General features: G+C 39.2%; 1 protein-coding gene across 1 annotated transcript in view; it reads left to right on the forward strand.

Annotated features, from left to right (window-relative positions):
- Positions 1 to 22,178, forward strand: part of ARHGAP10 (Rho GTPase activating protein 10) — a 483,306-nt gene that overhangs the window by 375,609 nt on the left and 85,519 nt on the right. Inside the window, exon 19 of the mRNA XM_006870868.1 lies at positions 11,690 to 11,840. Within this exon, the coding sequence (XP_006870930.1) occupies positions 11,690 to 11,840 (151 nt within the window). The remainder of the gene's footprint in view (positions 1 to 11,689; positions 11,841 to 22,178) is intronic.

A 22,178-nucleotide genomic window follows, 5' to 3' on the forward strand; every position in this document is an offset into this window, starting at 1 on the left:
GGAGTGGGACACAGTGATTATGGCATGTGTATTGGAGTCAGGAACTCTGTGTTGAAATCCTTATAGGTCAAGGACTTAGCATAATATGAACCATATTATTTTAACCACCCAATATTTGAATATGTTATTATTACCTACTAGTAGCCAAGAAATTTGGAAGACAAATCTATATGCCAACAGATTTGCAAGACAACTGCTTTGCCACCTGACTGGAAGAGATCTATATTTATTTCCATTTCAAAGAGAGGTGACTCAACTGACTGCAGAAATCATTGGACAATGTCATTAATATCCCATGCATGCAAAATTGTGCTAAAGATAATTCAAAAGCTGCAGCCATTCATTGACTGAGTCTTCCAGAGGTTCAAGCTGGATTCAGAAGAGGATGTGGAATGAGGGGTATCATTGTTGACAATACATGGATCTTGACTGAAAGAAGAGAATATGAGAAAGATGCTTACCTGTGCTTTATTGACTACGCAAAGGCTTTCTGTTGTGTGAATCATGGAAAGCTATGGATAGCATTGCAGAGAAAGAGTATTCTGGAACACCTTTTGTGCTTATGAGGAACCTGTACAGAAACCAAGACTTGGCAGTTCAAACAAACAAGGAAACACTAAATGGTTTAAAATTAAGAAAGCTGTGCACTAGGGTTGTGTCCTTTCACCATACTTATTCAATATATATGTTGAGCAAATCATTCGAGAAACTGGATTATAGGAAGAAAAATGTGGCACCAAGATTGGGAGGAAGACTCATTAACCTTCACTTAATGCAGATGATACAACCTTGTTTGCTAAAAGCAAAAAGGGCTTAAAATACTTAATGATGAAAATCAAAGACCACAGTTTTCGGTATGGGTTGTACCTCAACATTAAGTAAACAAGAATCCTCACCACTGGACCAATAAACAACATCATGATAAATGAAGAAAAGATTGAAGTTGTTAAAGATTTCTTTTTGCTCGGATTAAACTACAGTAATCATGAAAGCAGCAATCAAGAAATCAAATGACATGTTGTGTCAGGCAAATCTGCTGCACAAGACCTCTTTAAAGTGTTGAAGACCAAAGATGTCAACTTGAGGACTAAGGTGCACCTGACCCGACGCATAGTATTTTCAGTAACCTCATATGCATGTGAAAGTTGGACAGTGAATAAGGAAGACCTTAGAAGAATTGATGCATTTGAGCCTATAGTGTTGGAGGATATTATTAAAAGTACCATGGACTGCCAAAGGAACAAACCAGTGTATGTATGTTGATAGAAGCACAGCCAGAATGTTCTTGGGAAGTGGGATGGGCAGACTTCGTCTCTCATACTTCGGACATATTGTCAGGCGGGACCAGTCACTGGGAGAAGGATACCATACTTGGTAAAATGGAGGGTTAGAGGAAGATCCCCAACAAGATGGATTGGCATAGTGGCAGCAGCAACTGGCTCAAATGTAGCAACAATTAGGAGGTTGGCCCAGAATCAGGCAATATTTTGTTCTGTTGTGCATAGGGTCACAACGTCTGTACTGACTCGATGGTACCTAACAACAACAACAACAACATTAATACTATTTGAAGTCCTGGTTTGGTGCTGTAGGATAAACACTGGGCCACAAGTTCAGTTTGAGTTGCAAGGTTGGCAATTCAAACTCACTTGTGGCTCCTCAGAAACCTATCTCTACAGGGTAGCTATGAGTCAGAATCAACTCAGCTTCACTTAACAACTTGAATATTATTATTACTTAAGATATTGTTGTTAGCTGCTATCAAGCCAGCCTTCCCTCCCTCAATTCATAACAGACTCATGCATAATGGAAAGAAATGCTGACCGGCCCTGCATCATCCCCATGATAGGTTGTAGTGGGGGTTGTTGTGATCCATGGAACTTTTATAGACTGAGTGTTTCAGAACTGTCTTGAAAGTACTTAGAACAATAGATCACCAGACATTTCTTCCTAGTCGACCTTCGTCTGGAAGTTCCCTATTCAAGATCAGAGCAACATTCAGGCCTCCATTCTCTGTGTATTAGCCAAGAATCTGGGTCTCCTCTATGGAAAGCAAGAATGCTACCATTATTTCCCACCACTGAATCAAAATGATTGGTGTTGTTAAGTATAGTGACTCTGTATAGGGTTTCCAAGGAGTGGCTGGTGAGCTTGAACCACTCCACTGACCTTGATTTTCAAACCAACTTTGCAGTCCAGCGCATTAACCCAGAGGGCCACACTAGGACTCCAATCAAGATGGTGGGAGTATACAAATTGATAATCTTCCTATCGCATTGTTGTTGTTAAGTGCTGTTGAGTGGATTCTGACTCATAGCAACCCTGTGTAGGGTTTCCATCACATTAAACATCAGTAAATTCTTTTAGAGACACATCTTTTTAAGAAAGGATTACCTCATTCTCCCTTATTTCCTTTAATCATTGTGTTTATTCGGCTGAATCAAGGGATGTAAGTTTGAGTTCTGCTGTGGCACTGTAGGACAAGCACTGGACTGCTAGCCACAAGTGGTTCAAATCCATCAGTGACTCCTTGGAATCCCTATAAGGAGTTGCTGTAAGTTGGAACTGACTCGAAAGCATTTAACAAGAAGTTTGAGTTGGGTATTAAAGCAAAATTTTCATAGGCTCATTATTTACCACCATTTGAAAATGTTTCTGGCAGAAGTGGCCCAATCATCGACACATGTGCTTCCTAGTAGCAGAATATGAATGCCTTGGGGAAGTATTTATTCCTGTGGCTGAGCCCCATGGGCATAAACATCCAACTTTGTTGAGTGTGAGGAATCTGAGACTTGAACATTAGTGCCAGACTTCTGTTTGTGCTAGCACTCTTAGAACTGAATAAGCTCTTACTTACTTGACACGCCTTCGTGTGGAGTTTTGTTTGGTGTCGTTCAGTTGTTTGATTTGAGATTTTCTTATGTTGTAAATACGTAGGTGCAGTGAAGAAATTATTTATCTGGAAAAAATTAGTTTTGGGTAGACTTGATCTGTAGATTCTTACTTAGTATTCTTAGGATGAGTTTACCTAACCGTGAACAAAGGTAATATGAGATGGAATTGGGAAGTTTATTTTGGTAGAACCACTGGGTGATAGAGGGATTTGTATCTACACTGTGATTCTAGAATTGAAAAATCAGTGTTATACTGAGCGAAGACATGGAGTCCTGGTGTTATGCTGTAGGATAAGCACTGAACTGCTAACCTCAAGGTTGGTGGTTCAAACCCAGTCACTTCTTGGAAACCCTGTACAGGGTCACTTTGAATTGGAATTGACTTGATGGCACAACAACAGGAACAACAACACAGAGATGACACATATCTTGGCAGTGTTGGACAAGATAAATTTTGCTTAAGTTTTGCTTCTAGAATAAGGTTGCCTCTAATCCCCAAAAAAGGCCAGAATTCTAAAGTAAATAGCTCCACTGTTTCCTCCTTTTCTAGATTTACAAAGAATATCGTGTTCAATCATTTCTGGCATGTCTAAGAGCCGAATGAGGTAACTTTTAAAAAAAAATTTAAACACTAGAGAAATGCATTTTTAAACAGGCAATGTGTTTTTGAAACATCTACAAAGAGCCCTGGTGTGGCGCTGTGGGATAAGGCATTGGACCACAAGATCTCTTTGAACCACAATGTCGGTGGTTCAAACTCACTATCTGCTCCTTGGAAACCCTGTACAGGGCCACTATGAGTCAGAACCGACTTGACAGCACTTAGCAACAACAGAGACATAGTGCAGTGGGGGTACATTTATATAATATTCTCTAGTTTCACTGTTTCTAAGTAGGCCTGGTACTGGAACAGTACCAGGTAGTGTCCTGCCCTCCCTATGAATGACATTGTTTGTTTTAGAAACTACAGTATTAATATTGTGGTAGCAGGGGCTTTGGACTTGAAGAGTTTGCAGTTCATACGCCACTCTACCCTTTTCAAATCATAGAGCCTTGGGACACTCATTGAATCCCTGAACATTTCTCGTTTGTAAAATGGCAGGAATAATACTTATGTCACAGACATTTGAAAATATCAAAGTGCTTTGAAGAAAGTCTATTAAATGCTTACTAAATGTTAAATGTACTAAATGAAATAGGAAGTAATATGTATCTAAATTTTCAGTCCTAAGAAGTAGAAATTCATGCCCCGAACAGTTGATAGTTTGATTCCTGAGAATTCATCAGGTGCTCTGTACGTTTGTTGTTGCTTCTCTCTTACCCATTGTCTGATGCCATTTTCCAGAACTCTTTCAGACTAGCTTTTCATCGATCACTGAACTTTTAGTATATGCAGGACCTTAAGTAATTAGTGATGGTTAAACAAAATAGGAAAGATCTGATTTTATTTTTATTATCATTATTTATTTTATATATTTGTATTACAAATGCTAGAAGCTACCATTTATTTCTGGTTAGTGCTTGCAAAGCACTACCAAATACTTAATAAACATTATCTTATTTAATCCCTTGAGTAACTTGAGATGTAGGGATTATATTCTTCCTTTAGATAGATAAGAAAATGAGGTACAGAGTTTAAGAAGTATGTTTAAACTTCCATCGGTGGAAAGGCTGAAACATTAGGATTTAGTTCTTCTTAAATTAGCATTAATGATTTGGTACCTTACTTATCTGGGACATGGGACAATGGTAGGTCAGTGGTAGAAATTTTGCCTTCCATGCAGGAGACCAGGTTTGATTCCTGGCCAGTGTACCTCATGTGCAGTCACCATTTGTCTACCTGTGGAGGTTTGTATGTTACTAACGAATCCTGGTGTGGTGCTGTGGGTTAATGCATTAGACTGCAAAGTCGGTTTCACTGCAAGGTCGGCGGTTCAAGCTCATCAGCTGCTCCTTGGAAATCCTATATAGGGTCGCTATGGGTCAGAACTCAACGGCACTTAACAACAACAATAGGGTGCTGAAAGATGAACCTTTCTTCTCCTGAAAAGATTTACAGCCTCAGAAACCCTATATAGAGTCACTGTGAGTCAACCTACTTGGTGCCATTAAACAACAACATGGCGCTGAACAGATTTTAACAGAGCTTCCTGACTAAGACAGACTAGGACTAGAGACCTGGTTATAACCAGCCATTGAAAAGCCTATGGATCACAAGGGTGTGGTGCGAATCCAATCATGGGATGCTACAGGAGCAGACAACATTTAATTCACTTGTGCATGTGGTTGCCAGGCAGCAAACAATAATAACAACTTATCTGAATGGTAGTTTAGATTTTTGAAAAGTTAACACAATTTAGAACTTTTTGAGGGAGTGGTTGGTAATTACAATGTTTAAAACACATTGTGCCTAATCAGGATTTGGGAAGGAAGAACTGATTGCCTTTGTCCAATGACAATTTTTCTGAAATAGTTTTTCCCATGATGCTGACTTCGGTTCATACAAGACAAGTGCAGAATACTGTGGAGTGAGGATCTAAATTGTTGTTTTCCAATCATGGTCACACAAAAGCTTTTAAAATGCACACCAAACAGAAGTCAAAGGTCAGACACCATTCTCAGATATTCTAATATATATGTAATAATCTGGGATTTAACCAAGGTGGTAGAAAGAGTTCAGATCCATCTCCCTGCAAATGCCCGAGTCACACTTCCTTGCTCTGTTGAGGTACAAAAAAAACCAAACCAAAACAAACAAACAAAAAACAACCAAAAAACTCTCATCAAGTCTATTAAGACTCTTAGCAATGTGTATAGTCTGTAAGTCTTTATGCAAGAAGATCGTCTTATTTTCCTCCTGCAGAACATCCGGTGGGTTTGAACTGCTGACCTTATGGTTAGTAATCCAGTGGTTATCCTACAGCACCATGTTAGGACTCCAGACAAATTATATTGGAATTGGAAAACAAAGAAAATTGTCACAAAATCATGACTGACAAGATTAGATTAACACCGTAACAAGTGTAACAAAGGAAGCGGAAAGGGACCATGACTGGGATACATACACTACTATCTCAAGTTAGAAGAGTTTTCAGGATTGGTTTTGTGTACCTCTGACAGCCTTGGTTGGGGTATGACTCATGAGTATGACATCCTGGTACCCCAATTTGCATTACGGACATGCCCAGGCAAGTTCCTGAGGGAAAAGCTTTTTACATTGAAGGTCAGAATGAACTCAGTGGTGACTGGATTTACGTTGATTCAAAATGAAGTGGGTCCCCTCTGTAAAATGTAGCCTTCCACAAACCAAGTGCTTAGCATTTAAGCTCTGATACTGGTGTGGCACCACAGGATAATGCTCTGGACTGCAAGGTTGGTTTGAACCACAAGGTTCAAACTCATCAGCCGCTTCTCAGAAACTATACAGGGTTGCTGTATACAGGTTACACCATTCCCATCAATATTAACCCACCAGGAAGGTCTCTTAGAGAATTTATCATCTGCCCTGTGCCAGTTCTTGGAATACACTTTATTCGTAGTTATTTAGATGTTGCCTATACTAACCCTATTATATTGTTTAGCTTCCTGTTCCACAGGTCTTTGCTGTATTTATAAAGATCAAACATAGGTGAGTCTTACTGGACCCATTGAGGCTGAAAGAACCCCCAAGACTATTTCCCTGTGTTGTTGTTGTTAAGTGCCATCAAGTCAGTTCTGACTCATAGCAACCCTGTATAGCAGGGGTTTGTTGTTGTTGTTAAGTGCGGTCAAGTAGATTCCGACCCATAGCGACCCTGTATAGGCTTTCCAAGGAGCAGTTGGTGAGCCTGAGACACTGAATTTGCAGTTCAAACAATTTTGCAGTCTGACGCATTAGCCCACAGCACCACACCAGGACTCCATAGCAGGGGTGGGGAACCTTTTTTCTGCCAAAGGCCATTTGGATATTTATAGCATCATTCATGGGCCATACAAAATTATCAACTTAAAAATTAGCCTGCTGTGTGTGCTCAAATATTTAATTAACTCACCCTGAAATTGATGGCCGTAACTGCTTCTCTTTGGTGAGGCCTGTGATGTCAGCTGGTATTGATGATGCTACTCACAACTGCTTTTCCAGGTTTGCATCTGTCAGTCTGGAGCACAGTCAACTGTTTCGCGATCATAAGTTTTAGAAAGAACTGCTCACAGCAGTAAGTTGTTCCAAACACAGATGCCTGTATCAGTGCATGTCTCCTCAAAGTGGGAAATTCATCATTGCTTATGTAACATTTATAGAACTCAAGCAGTGGGAGGTTACTGTGCCCAGCTTTCAGCTCATCATCATTGCAGCTGAATAATTTCATGTTGTAAATTATCAGGCACACCAGCTGGTTCTACATACCAAAGATGTTCAAATCCATCTGTTTACTTTTCAAATCCTTGATCGTCATTAAATGGCTTAATTAGTTTTGCACATTCACTGGCGTATTCTAGTGTCCTCAAAGACTTTGGTCCTTCCAGAGTGGAGTGCACCCTGTTATTCCTTTCAAGTTGCACTTTCCACAGCCTTAAGTTAGTTTTAGATGAGTTCATGTTTGAAAGTAGAGAGTTGAGAAGCTGGTTGGGGCCCTACCGCTTGATGCTCAGCTTTGAGAGGTACTTGGTAATGTCCACCATGAACACACAGCCACTTGCTATCATTGCGTTGCCTGACAGGTTTTCCCTTCATCTCCATGAAATGCTTGATTTCATCACGCAGTTCATAAAAACTCATGAACATTTTCCCACAACTTGTCCACCACACTTCACAGTGGTAAACAAGATCACTGTATTCAGTGTCAAGATCATTTAGTAATTCCTTAAACTGGTGGCTGTTGTATCCTCTGCTTTTGACAAAATTTATGTGTGACACTACTGTTGACATCACTGCTGAGCTGCAACAACTGTGCACAGAGACTTTCTTGGTGTGTAGTGCAGTGGCACATAATTAAATTACTCAGATCAATACTAAGACAATTCACTTCTATCCTGACAAATGCAATTAACCCTTTTTCTGAGCCACCCATGGCTGATGCTTTATTGGTAGTAAGGCCACTTAACTTTTCAAATGTTAGCTCCAGTTTTTTCATTGATAAAGCAAGTCTCTCAAACAAGTCTTCACCTCTTGTAATGCCATGCATGGCTTCCAGTGACAGCAGTTCCTCTTGTGTGTCAAACTCTGAAGTTATCCCACGAATGAAAATGGCCAGTTGGGCAGTGTTTGTTAGTTCATTGTTTCATCACAAGCCAGAGAGAAAAATTGGAAATCTCCTGTATCCTTCAATGTTGTTGTTGTTGTTGTTTTCAATATCTTGCGCTTAAACAATTCTCCAAGACAACTCTGAAGTATTTTTTTTTTTTTGTCTGATGCTAATAACTCAGCAGCAGCCACCATGCACACTTTCACAAACTCTCCCTCTACGTCAAGCCTCAGCTTCTTTGTGATTAGCTCACTCACTACATAACTTGTCTGAATAGCGTTGTCTCTGTTGCTAGCAAAAACTGGCTTGTTGCGATACCAAACTCCGCTGAAGAGCATCGATTTTATCGTTTAACCTCCCAATTCATTGACTATAGTATCTTTTGAGCTATAACCACGCTATTGGCTTTTTTCATTACAGCTAAGGCATCGTTACAAACTAAACACACAGGTTTGCCTTTGAATTCAACAACAACAAAAAAATCATTTGTCCATTTCTCTTGGAAAAATCAACACTGCATTAACTTCCCTTTTCTTTGTAGTCACCATTTGTAGGATGTCACACCACTTAAGATTTAATAATTATCTGTTGTGTGTGTCGCCAGCAGCACATTAGTTTGCTTTGATCTCTGTTCTAATCCTGCATCTTGGATTTGAAAAATACCCAACATTCTTATCATCGACTCTTGAGGCCTTCTCTATGCACTGTAATTTCCTTAATATTCATCTGAGATTCAGTTTTTGCAAGGATTGGTGATCGTGGGCTTGCAGATAAAGATTGAATTGGAGTAATCGCCTGTGTTAACAAAGAAGTTGACAACATTGTCGTCAGTCATGAGAGGCAAGATCATCAATGTCTCAAGGAATCATCTCATAGCATCTTGCTTCATCATGACTGTATCGCCATGGTTTTGTCACAGTGTGTTAATACTTTCGCAGTGTGTACACCTCCATCCTAATATAAAATTTTATTGCTACTTAAAAAGTCTCTAGATTTGCTGAATTTCAAGTCTCACCTGTGGTTGACTTGGCAGAGCCAGACCAAATGATTTTATGGGTATTATATGACCAACAGGCTGGACGTTCCCTACCCCTACTGTAAAGAGTTTCCGAGGAGCAGCTGGTGGGTTTGAACTGCTCACCTTGTGTTTTAAAGTCCAGTGCTAATCCTACAGCACCACATAAACTTTGAGAGGAAACTATCCCATGAAGTCATCTTTAAACAAACAAAAAAACCTTAGTTGAACTTAAAAAGTAAAGAATGTCATCCTTAAATTGTTGTTGAATGCTGTCAAGTTGATTCCAGCTTATAGTAACCCTGTATAGGGTTTCTGAGGAGCACCTGTTGGATTTGAATTGCTGACCTTGTGGTTGGCAGTCTAGTGCTTATACTACAGTGCCACACCAGGACTTCTATTATTAAGTATTTAATAGGTTGCTATGAGGAACAATAGTTACTCTAAAGTGTAGATGAGAAGTTCAGGGAATAGTGCTTCTAAATTGCTGTTATTGTTAAGTGCTGATTCATGGTGACCCTATGCACAACAGAATGAAACACTCACTGCCTGGTTCTGGGCCAATATCACAATCGTTGCTTGCCTGAACCCATTGGTGCTGCTACCATGCCAATCCATCTCTAAATAAATGATGCTAAACTAAAGCAGAAACAGTGAAATTATTGATACAATGAGAAGAATGAAGCAATTTGTGTAGAAATTGTTAAATGGGAGCATGTTTCAAAGTATATATTTTTACTGAAAACAATATGAATAAATTTTAAAACTAAACATAGATAAATCAAAGGGTGCTATCCAATGCCAGTCACAGATGCTATTTTCATCCATGGACGTATATATTCTCTTTTTTCCTTCTCTTTATTACTGCTGTTGAACTCCTGGTGTGGCACTATAGGATCAGCACTGGACTGTAAACCACAAAGTCAGTGGTTCAAACCTACCTGCTGCTCCTTGGAAACTCGATACAATGTCGCTATGAGTCAGGACTCCACAGCACTTTATAATAACAACAACAAGTCACTGATACTATACTCTTCTCAGCCTAACTTCTCTCCCATCTCCCCCGCCACACACCCGCCAGCCCCCTTCCATCTTTAATTTTAATTTGAACAACAACAGCCGGCAATAAATCCAGCTGTGGACAAATAGTATAGACAGCAGAGGATTTTTAAGGCGGATAAGTAGTTTGCTATTTGCTAGTGTGTCCTATTGGAGCAGAGACTCTGTGGAAATATGGTGTTTGCAGGTTACCAGTTGGAGCACTAAATTAAATTTTCACTGGCAAATATTTGTCTACAGTAATTGAAATCATTTTTAAAATTCCATTTACACATGAGGGGGCAGTATGGTATAAAGCAAATGCCCTGTTGAAATTGCTTATTTTCATTACTATATAATGGTTTTTGTGAGTGAAAACTTTTAGACTGTGTAATTAAAACTCCAACATGGTTTTTGGATTCTTAAATGTAATACTTGTGCACAAGTGAGACCCTGGCTCATAGACACAGGCCCTGTGCCTGTTTTGATTTTAAATGTATAAATAATTTCGTTGCAACAGTGGCATTTTCACACAGTGCCTTTTGTTGTGAGCTTTACATTTATGCCTTGGTTAAAGCTAACTGGCTTTCTTTGGCTGCCACTGAAAGAGGTCAGCCTTCTGGAGAAGGCCTTCTGTTACAGTGATGTCTGTAAATACCTTATTTTGCAGCTTCATTGAAGACCGAGGAGTCTTCAGTGTGTACTGGGGGACAGAAAACCTCTGAAGTTGGCAGCTTTGGAAGGTGTATAATAAACCACCTCTGTACAATACTCCTCTCTGTATGGCACATATTGCTTTTCTCAGAAGGATAAAAAGAGCTAAGCAAAGAAGCGGCACATTCTAATAAATGGTATTATACTGACATATGAACGACACTGTAGATAAATCAAGGTGCTAATATTCTAAGTTTCAGAAATGGAAGAGGAAATTATAAAGGGCACTTGGGGTTATTAATTGAATCGATAACATCTACCAAAACAGTCTGTGATAACTGTAGATGGGAATCCAAAAGGTGATTTCATAAAAAACCAGCTATTTTTACAAGTACAAGAAATATTTTCAATTGTGTGTTTCTGTTTATGTATTTTGAAACAAACAAACAAAAAAATTGAGGCCAGCATTTTGGCATAAATATAGCCCTACATGACATTTGATGGAATATTTGGTTTTAACAGTTGTTATCCTGATGACTTCCTTTGGAGATAAGATCCTATGGTATCGTCAGTACCTGCTATAATGATAATTATACTTGTTCATTTTGGGAATGAGAATGATTTGAAATAGAATGTGATGATGCTTTTACTTGATCTTAATCAGAAACTTTAGTTTGAACTTTTCTATTAAAAAGAAACAAGAAAACGTCTATTACCTATCCCCAAAATTGGAAGCAATGGATTTTTGACTCCAGCCTGTCGTGGATGAAATCGAAATCAAATGTCGTTTGGTGATGGTTTACTGTTGCAACACACAGCGTTCTGTTCACAGTCAACACTTAATGTTCTTTATGCTTTGATGGCAGATTTTTAGGACCCTGCCTGATGCCACATTCCCTGAACCAGTCTTGCTGTCAGCATCACCCCCAAATGCTCCACCACGGCAATCAAAGAGACAAGGACAGCGGAACAAGAGACCCGTGGCTGTATATAATCTTTGTCTTCAGTTGCAAGATGGTAAGACGTTAATTATATTTTTCAGCTTGACAGTACGTTGAGAATAAGGCATATCATATGTCTTCAGGGCAAGCCATAGTTTTCCATCCTTTGGTTTTAATTTCTTTTCCCCTTAAAATTATAATTTTTGAGATAAACAGGGAGAGTAAAGCTTTCTTGTCAGAAAGAAAATGCAAGTTTCAGTTTTGTGTTTGTCTCTGTTATGCATGGTTCTTTTTTTGTTTTTTAAAGACAGCTTAAATTTCTTTTTTGGGAGACTTGTGTGACCTCCTGTGAGGTTACATAACCCTGAGACAAATGGAAGGGGAACTAAAATTAAAGCAGATCTTTTATGAGAGCAGTTGATAGAGTCTAGTGTTGAATGCATCTAGATTAAAGACACAGTTCACCATTGCACTGGAGTTCAGGGTGGTTACACTTTTTGTGCCCTGATTTTCTGACCTTCTCATAAAGCACACCATTTAATCATATGAGAGGGCCTACAAGCTGACATATCAGGGCTGAACTGAGGTACAGTGAGAATCTGACAAATGGAAGATCTTCCATCCCATCCAAGCTATGACCCAGCTAGTGTTTGTCATATGGCAACAGGGTTTCACTGTTGTTTGATTGCCCAATCTCCTTAGAAATCTGAGTTTTAAGCACTGATCCATACAAAATAAGACAACTGGAAGTCTCAAAAAGGCCACTGACTACTGACCTGCAGCCCTGTGGTTATTGATGTGGAGGATGAGATGATGCAGGTGTCAAACACTGCATGTTCAGAAGATGCATGTCTGAAACTATGACAGCTTTGTTATGGGGTTTCACCCCTACTATGGATATTTCTCTTTTTTAAAGCTTTTATTGTGAATTGAGTGATAGTTTACATGGGAGAACATCAGTTTTGCGCTCATCCTATCCCATTTTGTTTCATTGCAATGATTACAATTTCCCACATGCATCATCATTCAACAGAATTTGCTTATATTCCCTCTGTTTTGTTTTGTTTTTTGATATACACAAAACCACTCAGGGATGTAGGATCATTTAAACAACCCAAGGGTACGTTCTACAAGCCTGCCTCCTGGCTGCCAGCACATAGCCTTTTGCTTGTTCCATGAGTATAGAGTCCTCATGTCTGCTCTGTCTCTCCATGTCATCATCTCTGGTGTTGCTGCTTCTCTGGATAGGGTCCCACAAAACTGCTCTGTCTCTCCATGTCATCATCTCTGGTGTTGCTGCTTCTCTGGATAGGGTCCCACATTCTGCTCATGCTCTTCTCCCTTGATGGTTCTAGGGCCCTCTATTCCTGGACTGTAAGATTAACTACTACCCCCTTTATTACAAAACTTCTACCTTTATAGTTGTGAGAATCGCAGTTAGTCACAATAACAATTACTCACTATTGACTCATAAGAACCTTATCTCCATCTCCTTCACCAGACCCATCTAGACTAGATGAAAACTATTCAGTGGGAATTCTGCCTTCCCTCGCACATTCTGAAACTAAACTCCCTGTTGAAAACTTGTAAGCCAGTCACTTCATGGCTTTATAGGCCCCATTTTAGGTAACCAATGTCTAAGTTGCCCATCCCTATCAATCCTGTGTACAAAAGGGATAGGTTTGATCCTTGATGTGAAAGACTCCTTCCCTCTCAGTTGGTATTTTGAGCTACTACATCCATAAGTATAGATTAAGTTCATCAAATTGTATCAATTTATACCAGTTTCCTTTATCAAATTTCTTTGTCTTCCTCTAGTCAAGTGCTGATCATCAAGCCATCAAAGCTAGGTCAAATGGGTACTATCAGCAAGTTTGGTTGTTCTTACACACCTTCCACACTTCAGACCAGCTGGCTGCTTCACTCTCAATTCTAGCCCTCCATAGGTCGGTACTTGTCCATGGGCTTAGGAGTCCCCAGGTCTTACTCACTTCAGACCAACCAGCTATTAAGGATTCTTCATTTAATTGGTCATCCTTCTTTTCCTACTTAGATATATTATGTTGTTGTGTTATTGTTGTTGTTGTGATGACATGCCATCAATTCAGTTCTGATTCATAGTGACCCTGTGTAGGGTTTCCAAAGCTTTAATCTTTATGGGAGCAGAAAGTCTCATTTTTCTCCTGCAGAGCAGCTAGTGGCTGGGGTTAGCAGACCAGTGTGTAACCCACTATGCCTCCAGGGCTCCAGCTGACTGAGAAGACTCTGAATTTCTCCTACAGTAATGGAGGGAACACTAAGCTCTTGGCAGTGGTCTTTTAAATAATTTGAGTCCTAGATAATTACAATACATTCTTAGTTTACAGTCAGATCCTTACGTTCTAGAGGAAGGGCATACATCAACCTGTGTAATTTTAAAGCTTCATTTAAAAATCAACCTGTAATTTTAGAGCTTCATTTTAGACATTAGTTTCAATTTCTGATACCAGCTAAATTTTTTTTCCTCACTCTCTCTAGAGTTGCTAATAAGGAGTAAAACTAACTAGCTTGAATTGCACCTTCTCAGGTCCTTTAGTAGAAGTCTTACCAAATAATGAAATAAGATGATGTTGGGACATAGGAGGGGAAAAAGAACTTAGGTAGACATAGAATAATTACCTAAATCAGCTAACTGGCCCTTGAGAAAAACTAGATTGACTATATTTATAAAGGAAATGAACAAAGAGGCAATGCAGTCTTGTCTTAGGATCACATCTACAATTTTGGTATTTTCAGGAATTGAATCATAATATCCAGTATGTAATATATTAAACTTCTGATGATTGGTTGTTAAAACATTATTAATGGATAAGAAAATTCTGTAGTGTGGTATTCAGCTTTATCTTTTATGGTAATATTCAAGATGGTGTATAAGCACGGGTTTTCTAAGCGCCTTAAAAACCCTATACAGAGTTGCCATGAGTGGGCACTGACTTGATAGCACTCAACATAATTAAAATATTTAATTTTTAGGGAAAATATTGTTAAATACTCAACTACTTTAGTTTATTTTTGTATTCATTATTGAGGTTTTAGTACACATTTTATGTTTTACAAAATACTTTATAACTTTACAGTAACCCTTCTTGATTGTAATTTTGGATTTTGTTTGACCTTCGTCAGAATCAGTACACTCATGAGTTTGTTATGTGGTGATTTTATTTCATCTTAGAGGTCATAAGATAAAGCACTAAACACTAGCATTGAGTCTTTCCCTCCCCATTTTCTCCATGTAAGTTAGTGGAAAGTTAAGTTGTGTGCAAAGATTTTTTTTTTTAAGGAGAACAAAGTTTCATACTTTACATATTCTAAAACAAATCAGGGGATAAAATTAGGAGAGGTGGTAAATACCCTCTTGAAAGGAAGTATAAAATGAAAGCGTACTAAAAATGTATTATTGTAATGATCACTTCTTGTTGTTAGGTGCCATTACATCATTTCTGACTCATAGCAACCCTGTACGTAACAGAATGAAACACTGCCTGGTTCTGCATCATGCTCACAGCTGCTATGTTGAGTCCATTGTTGCATAACTGACCACTGAGTCAATTCATCTGATTGGGGAGCATCTTTTATGCTGACCCTGTACTTTTTAATACATGATGTTCTTTTCCAGGGACTGATCTCTCGTGATAACATTTTCATAGTCTGTAAGTCGAAGTACCACAAAATGAGCATCAAACCATCTGTCCCACAGCACTCTCTACTCATCTGAGTGTGATCATTCATTGCAGTGGCCACACAGAACTCAGACACCATAACCACAATTATGGGGCTTATTAGAGAAGTTAACAAGTTACACTTTAAGGTCAGAAATGTTCAGGGTACAGTTTTTACTGTAAGTATGGCCTTTCTTCAGCCTTGCCCACAGGCAGGCCTCTTTCTGCCTGGTCAATGTGACAAAACTCTTTTAGGGCTGCTGATAAAATGCCCACAGGACACACCACTCCACCATAAGCCGCAGCCTGACAGCACTTGGTTCTAGTTCTGTGGGTCAGCAAAACTGGCTCTCCTACTTCGAGCCTGGAGAGCACACCACTCTGCAAGCAAGCCCACTACCCGAAGCCACTCAACTTTACTTGCTCCCTGTGCTAGGAAGCCCACTGTTTTGTCTCATGCTCTTGCTCTTGGTTCTGTTGTTGCTGCTCCCCTGCCACTCCCCTGGTGTCAAAGTTCTCTGTCTCTGACTTGAGAAGGTACGATGCACAGGGATTGGGGGTTCAGACAACATGCTCCACTCCTGGCTTTTCTTCTTTGATGGCAGTGAGAACCTTCCTCCTGCTTCTAAGCTGGCTCATTTTATACCCACACTAGCATTTCAATTTTTTACAATCACATTTAATTCTGTTAATGTCCACAGTTGAATCATGTCATCCTATTAGTATCTTTTTCCACCTTCTCTTACCCAGACCCACCAGGAAAAGAGTCATTTGGTGGGAGTTACAAATACTAAGGCTAGAAGAGGCATATTAAATAATTCACTGCACCACACAAAGTCTTGCCATCCTGACTCCTGAGGCGCATTCAGCTGTACTTCTTCCATGCCAGATTAGTTTGTTTTCTGGCAGTCCATGGTACTTTATTCTTCACTAACACCATAGTTCAAATGCACCAGTTTGTCTCCAGTCTTCTTTATCACTGTACAGCTTTCACATGCATATGAGGTGATTGAAAATTAGTCCTCAGTGGAACATCTTTGCTCTTTAATACTTTGAAGCTTTGAAGAAGTCTCCTGTAGCAGGTTTTCCCAGTGCAATATATCATTTGATTTCTAGTCTCAGTGTATTGAAAACGTTTCCCGTTAGAAATAAAGAGGAAATTAACAGATATTAAAAGAATTTGTAAAAAAAAAAAAACAGACCAACTGTACAAAAAATACCAAAGGGAGTTCTCTTGACACAGAACCAACAACAAACAATCTGAGATTAGCATATATGACATATCACCCAGAACTCAACCCAGATACAGAAGTATCCAAAGTAAAACAAACCTACAAGACTGAAAATGGGGAATAGGAGTTATTAGTATGCAAGAACAACAACAAATCCACAATGTAAAAAGAAGGAACAGTGCAGTTATAAGAGTTTCAAATGAAGATGAAATCAAGCAGATAGATACATAGGTAGATAGACAGATAGATGGTAGAAAAATAGATAAAACAAATAAAAATAAACCTATAACCCTTAAAGTAGACTAACCCTAAAAATAGACAAAGCCCTATTCCTGGGTCAAGTGCTACTCTTAACACTAATTCTAATCCTAACCATAAATCTAACATTACATGAAACCCTAGGCTTAGCTTACACCTAACCATAGTCCTAACTCTAACTCCTTATTCCTACCCACTCAAAAATAGATCTAAAAAAAAAAGAAAGTTTACATTGCTTGAAAAAAAGCATTACTTGTTGATTTTCAATAAAGTTATGCAAAATAGAAAAAAAAAATAAAGAGGAAGGGAGGGAGGGAAGGACATATATATCCATGTCAAGCTGACAATTATATAAAATGCTTTTTCAGTAGCCTAAATCATTTTATATAATTGTCAGCTTTACATGAAGAATTCAAAGTGATTTTTCTTTTCTCTATTTTTGTCTTGTTGCTAGTAGTAGAGTGTTTTCCCCATGTTTTGGTATGCATTATAGCCAATTTGGGTTGAGTACTTTTCCTCTGTAAGTTTATGTAAGTGTGATGGAAATTTTTAATGTAAACATTTCCCTGTCCCCTCAGTGTTCAGATTGTGGTGGTGGTGGTGGTGGTTTTGTGCCCTTGAGTCTGTTGTGACTCATAGCAACATAGGGTTTCCAAGGCTGCAGTTCTCTACAGGAGCAGAAAGCCTAGTCTTTCTCCTATGGAGTGGCTGGTGGATTCGAACTGCTGACCTTGCAGTTAGTAGCCTGATAATTAGCAACCCCAAACATAACCCACTATGCTACCAACTCTTCTTGCTCTCATTGTAGTGTAAGCTAAATTTGACTTAGCAAAGTCTAGGACGCTTAGTTTTTGCTTAAAAGTCAGATAGACTATCTGCTAGGATTCAAGGAACTGATTTAGCAAGGGTCTAGGATAACTAGAGATTTTATTCAGCCCTATGTTTGGTCATAGATTTGGTATTCAAGTGAAGCGGTTTGTGGTATGTTATTTCTTCTACATTAAATAAGGTATGAAATGATGCAATGTATCAAACAGTCAACCTGGAAAACACTTAGAATTGGTTTCAATTGAGCATTGAGCTGATCAAAAAGTCATGAGCAAAGAGTCAGCTAACCTGTTTGCATAAGCCACGGCATTGCAAGAACAAACCACAAGAATTCGCTCTGTTCCTGGAGGCCAAGACTCCCGCTGCCTGGGGGTCAATAGGAGAGGACGTCTCTACTCTTAAACATGAACTTTGCTGTTTTATTCAATGCCTTTCCATTTCCCACCAATGAAGGATTACCATTTGAACTAACCAGTTTACTTTAATGAAGATTTTAACTGGGACTGGTATACTTACCCATGTTGTTGTTCAATCTTGCAGCTCAAACTGACCTTACAGTCTAGTCTGCAAATGATTTTAGAAATCTAGTTATGTGCTTAGAAATCTTTATTGGTGATGAATATGAGCTGAAATGACTAGAATATTTATCAGCTAGATTTTTTACAATAAGGTAACTATTGAATTTTACTGAAACTCTTGTATTTTATTATTTTGTAGAGTCATATTGTTCATTTTCATATAGTATTTAATAATCACATAACCTTCAAAGCTAAGTAGGTTTTCCAAGTCACATGTTGTGAAGTAGCATTTATGATGCTCTACAAATATGTGGTGGTTTGTTGTTGTTGTTAAGTGCTATTGAGTCTGCTCTGACTCATGGTGACCCTGTATAGGGTTTATAAGGAGTGGCTGGCTGGTGGGTTTGAACCACTGACCTACCTGTTACAGTTCAATGCTTAAACTACAGCTCCACACCAGAACAAAAATAGATTAAAAATCAAAGGTTTGCTTTTATTTTATTCTCAAGTTATTCTAATAGTAAAGAAGAAACCCTGGTAGTACAAGTGGTTAAGCAAATGGTTGAGTCTGTGGTTCAAACTCATTAGTTGCTCCATGAGAAATAGGTGTTGCAGTTGGCTTCCATGAAGATTTACAACTTAGGAAACCCCATGGGGCAGTTCTACTCTGTCCTTTAGGATTGCTGAGAGTTGCCATCGATTTAACAGCAATGGGGTTAGTAAAGTAATTCTAAAAAAGTTTAGTGTATATTGCGTGTGTGTGTTTTTCTTGGGCACTCCAAATTTATAACTCTGCTACTTCTTGTATTGTGGTGCTGTAGGATAAGCATTGGACTGCTAACTACTCCTCAGAAATCCTGTTGTTCAGTGTTGTCCATCCAGTCAGTTCCAACTCAATAGTGACCCTATAAATTACTGGATGACACTTAACAACTTTTCTATGAAGACTCAGTTGTAGTGGGTTTGGTTATGTTTATTGTAATTTCCCCCGTTGTCAGGCAAATTCATGACAGTATCTGAAATGAAAGTGATTTTTGTTATTTTTCATTCAAGACAGAAGAAACATTTTAAAAGGTTAGCAGAGCAGGTTAACTTAAACAGAACTAGACATTGACTGTTTTTTATTTGTTTCTTCTTGGGTAACTAGGTCTTCTGTGCCTGTCTTCTTTTGTATACAATATAGCAGTTTATCTAGGGGACTTAAAATTTTTGATTTATAGTGAGCTAAAAACAATAATCTTGCAAGTCAATTGGCAGAATTTAATTTTATTTAGTGTAGGTCCTACTTGGGTGCCATTGTGGCCCTACCACATTTGAATCCTGGATGTACTACTAACCACAGATCATCTGCTATTATATGTAGTCCCACAGTGTGGTAGATACCACCAAGCGGGGCGGGGGATGCAGAACCTTAAAGCAAATAAATGAAAATACCCACTACTGTTGTGGAGGAGATGGATAAACATCTGGAGGCATGTTCATTTTTCTTCTATCTTGAGTAAGAACATACCCTGATTTGCATCTGTCTCTAAAATCACAGTAGGACACATAAGTCATAGATGGATGTTCTTTTTGCCTAAGTAATATCAAATCAGAAATTTGAATGATTGTCTAACATTTCAAGACTCCTGGTGTGGCGCTGTGGGATCAGCACTGGACTGCGAACCACAAAGTCAGCAGTTGAAACCCACCAACTGCTGGAAACTCCCTGGAAACCCTATACAGGGTTGCTATGAGTTGGAACCAACTGAATGGCACTTAAAAACAACCACCACCACCTAACATTCCAAGGAGCTCTGGTGGTGTAGTGGGTTACACAATAGACTGCTGACTTCTAGTTTGAATCCACCAAGCTGCTCTTGGAGCGAAAGATAAGGCTTTCTGCTCTCATAAAGATTTACAACCTCAGAAATCCTAAGATAGGGTTGTTATAAGTCAGACCCCACCTGACAGCACACAGCCACCTAACATTTAAATGAGATATGTCAAGGAGAGTAATGGTGATTGCATAAATTAACCACCTGAGGTAGATTAAAAAACTATGATTGCATTTGGAGGCTTGAGCAAGAGAGTAGAAAATTAGAAAACAGGTCACTGTTGTAAGGTCTTTTAAAATGCAGATGTTTCTTATTTTAAATCACAAAGTGTGTGATGTTAGTAGCAGTTTGGAGTTTTTCTGAGTCCTGGTGTAGAGCCTTAGGATAAGGACTTGGACCTCAAGGTCAGTTTGAACTGTAAGGTAGGCGGTTCAGTCCCACCAGGCACTCTTCAGAAACCCAATACAGGGTCGCTATGAGTCAGACCTGACTCCATGACACTTAACAACAACCACCCTTTATTAGTGATTTTTATGGGTGCTAAAGTCCGAATGAGACTTCAGATCTATTAAAGAGCTTTTATATGTTCCTCACTGTGCAACACACAGCTTCTGCTTTCAAGGAGTTTATATCATGCTCCAGTCTATATGACAGTCTAGGGTTAAAAATAAGAGGCAGTGTGGCCATGAGCGCATCATGGTGTGAATGAGAACTCCCCCGAGCGCTCTAGGGTTACAGGTATCCTGGAGAAACCTTAAGCTGAGCCAATTTGGCAATTGGATGGAAAACGGTTTCAGGTGAGGCAAATAGCATAGGTGAGGGCCTGGTAGCAGCACTGAGCCAAGGGAAGGCATGAAGGTGAGGAGGCAGCAAGCTGAGTACCAAGGGGAAAACTGAGGCAGCAGGCAGGATGGGGCCCAACTTGGAGAAGACACCATGGCATAAGGAAACCTGAGCTTCAGATATGGATTCTGACTGTGTACTCACTCATGGGCAAACTGCTCACTCCCTCTAAATCCACTTTAGTCACTATGAAATAGGAATAATAATAGTATCTACCACTTAGCTTGGTTGAGAAGGTTGAGGTGGCAAATAGGCTTAGCACAGTGTCTGGCACATAGTATGCACTCAAATGCTAGCTGCTGCTGTTTCTTATTATCCTTAAAGCTAGGGAAAAGCACCTTATGTTTGAAATGATAAGAGAAATCACTGAATATTTTCCAGGAAGGTGGTAGAGTTGTAACATGTTGAAAATAAGATTTAAGAAAATTTAATCTGACCTAATGTGTCTGAAGGATCCCTGGTGGTGCAGTGGTTTTAGTGTTGGACTGCTAACCAAAAAGGTTGGCTCTGTTAACTGAAAAGTTGGTGGTTTAAACCTACCAGCTGCTCTATGGGAGAAAGATGAGACTGCTCCTGTGAAGATTTACAGCCTGGAAACCTTGTGTCCTAGACTGTTGCTCTGAGTCAGTGATAGAGAGGGAATCTGTCTGGAAGAATTAAGCAGTTCATGATAAAAGGCTGATGAAGTAATTTAAGTTTAGGACAATGTAAACTTAAACCAGCACTAGGAATGGAAAAGCAAAGTAGTATCTGGGAGAGAGATTAAAGCAAGTTGTTGAGATTTCTTCACTGACTGGCTGGCTGGTTGGTTGGTTGGTTATGTGCCGTTTTGTTGATTCTGACTCACAGTGACCTTGCATAGGGTTTCTGAGGCTGTAAACCTTTACGGGAGGAGAAGCCTCATCTTTCGCCTGTGAAATTGCTGGTAGTTTCGAAATTCTGATTTTGATATAAGCAGCCCAACTCGTAACTATTATGCTACCAGAGCTCCTTTACTGACTGTATATGCAACATAAAGATAGATTACGGAAACCTAGATCACTAACCACAATTTAGGCTCATAGTTTTTGTCATGCACTTTTATTTCCTTGAATCTTTAAACAAATCTAGACCATCCAGAAGAATGATGAATGTAGATGAAGACACAGGCAGGGAGTTATGCATAGCCTAAAGGAGATAGATGTAGGTTGTGACATATACACAACCTTGGAACAACAGTG

This window comes from Chrysochloris asiatica, unplaced genomic scaffold, assembly GCF_000296735.1.
Source record: "Chrysochloris asiatica unplaced genomic scaffold, ChrAsi1.0 scaffold00155, whole genome shotgun sequence".
NCBI classification, from domain to species: Eukaryota; Metazoa; Chordata; class Mammalia; order Afrosoricida; family Chrysochloridae; genus Chrysochloris; species Chrysochloris asiatica.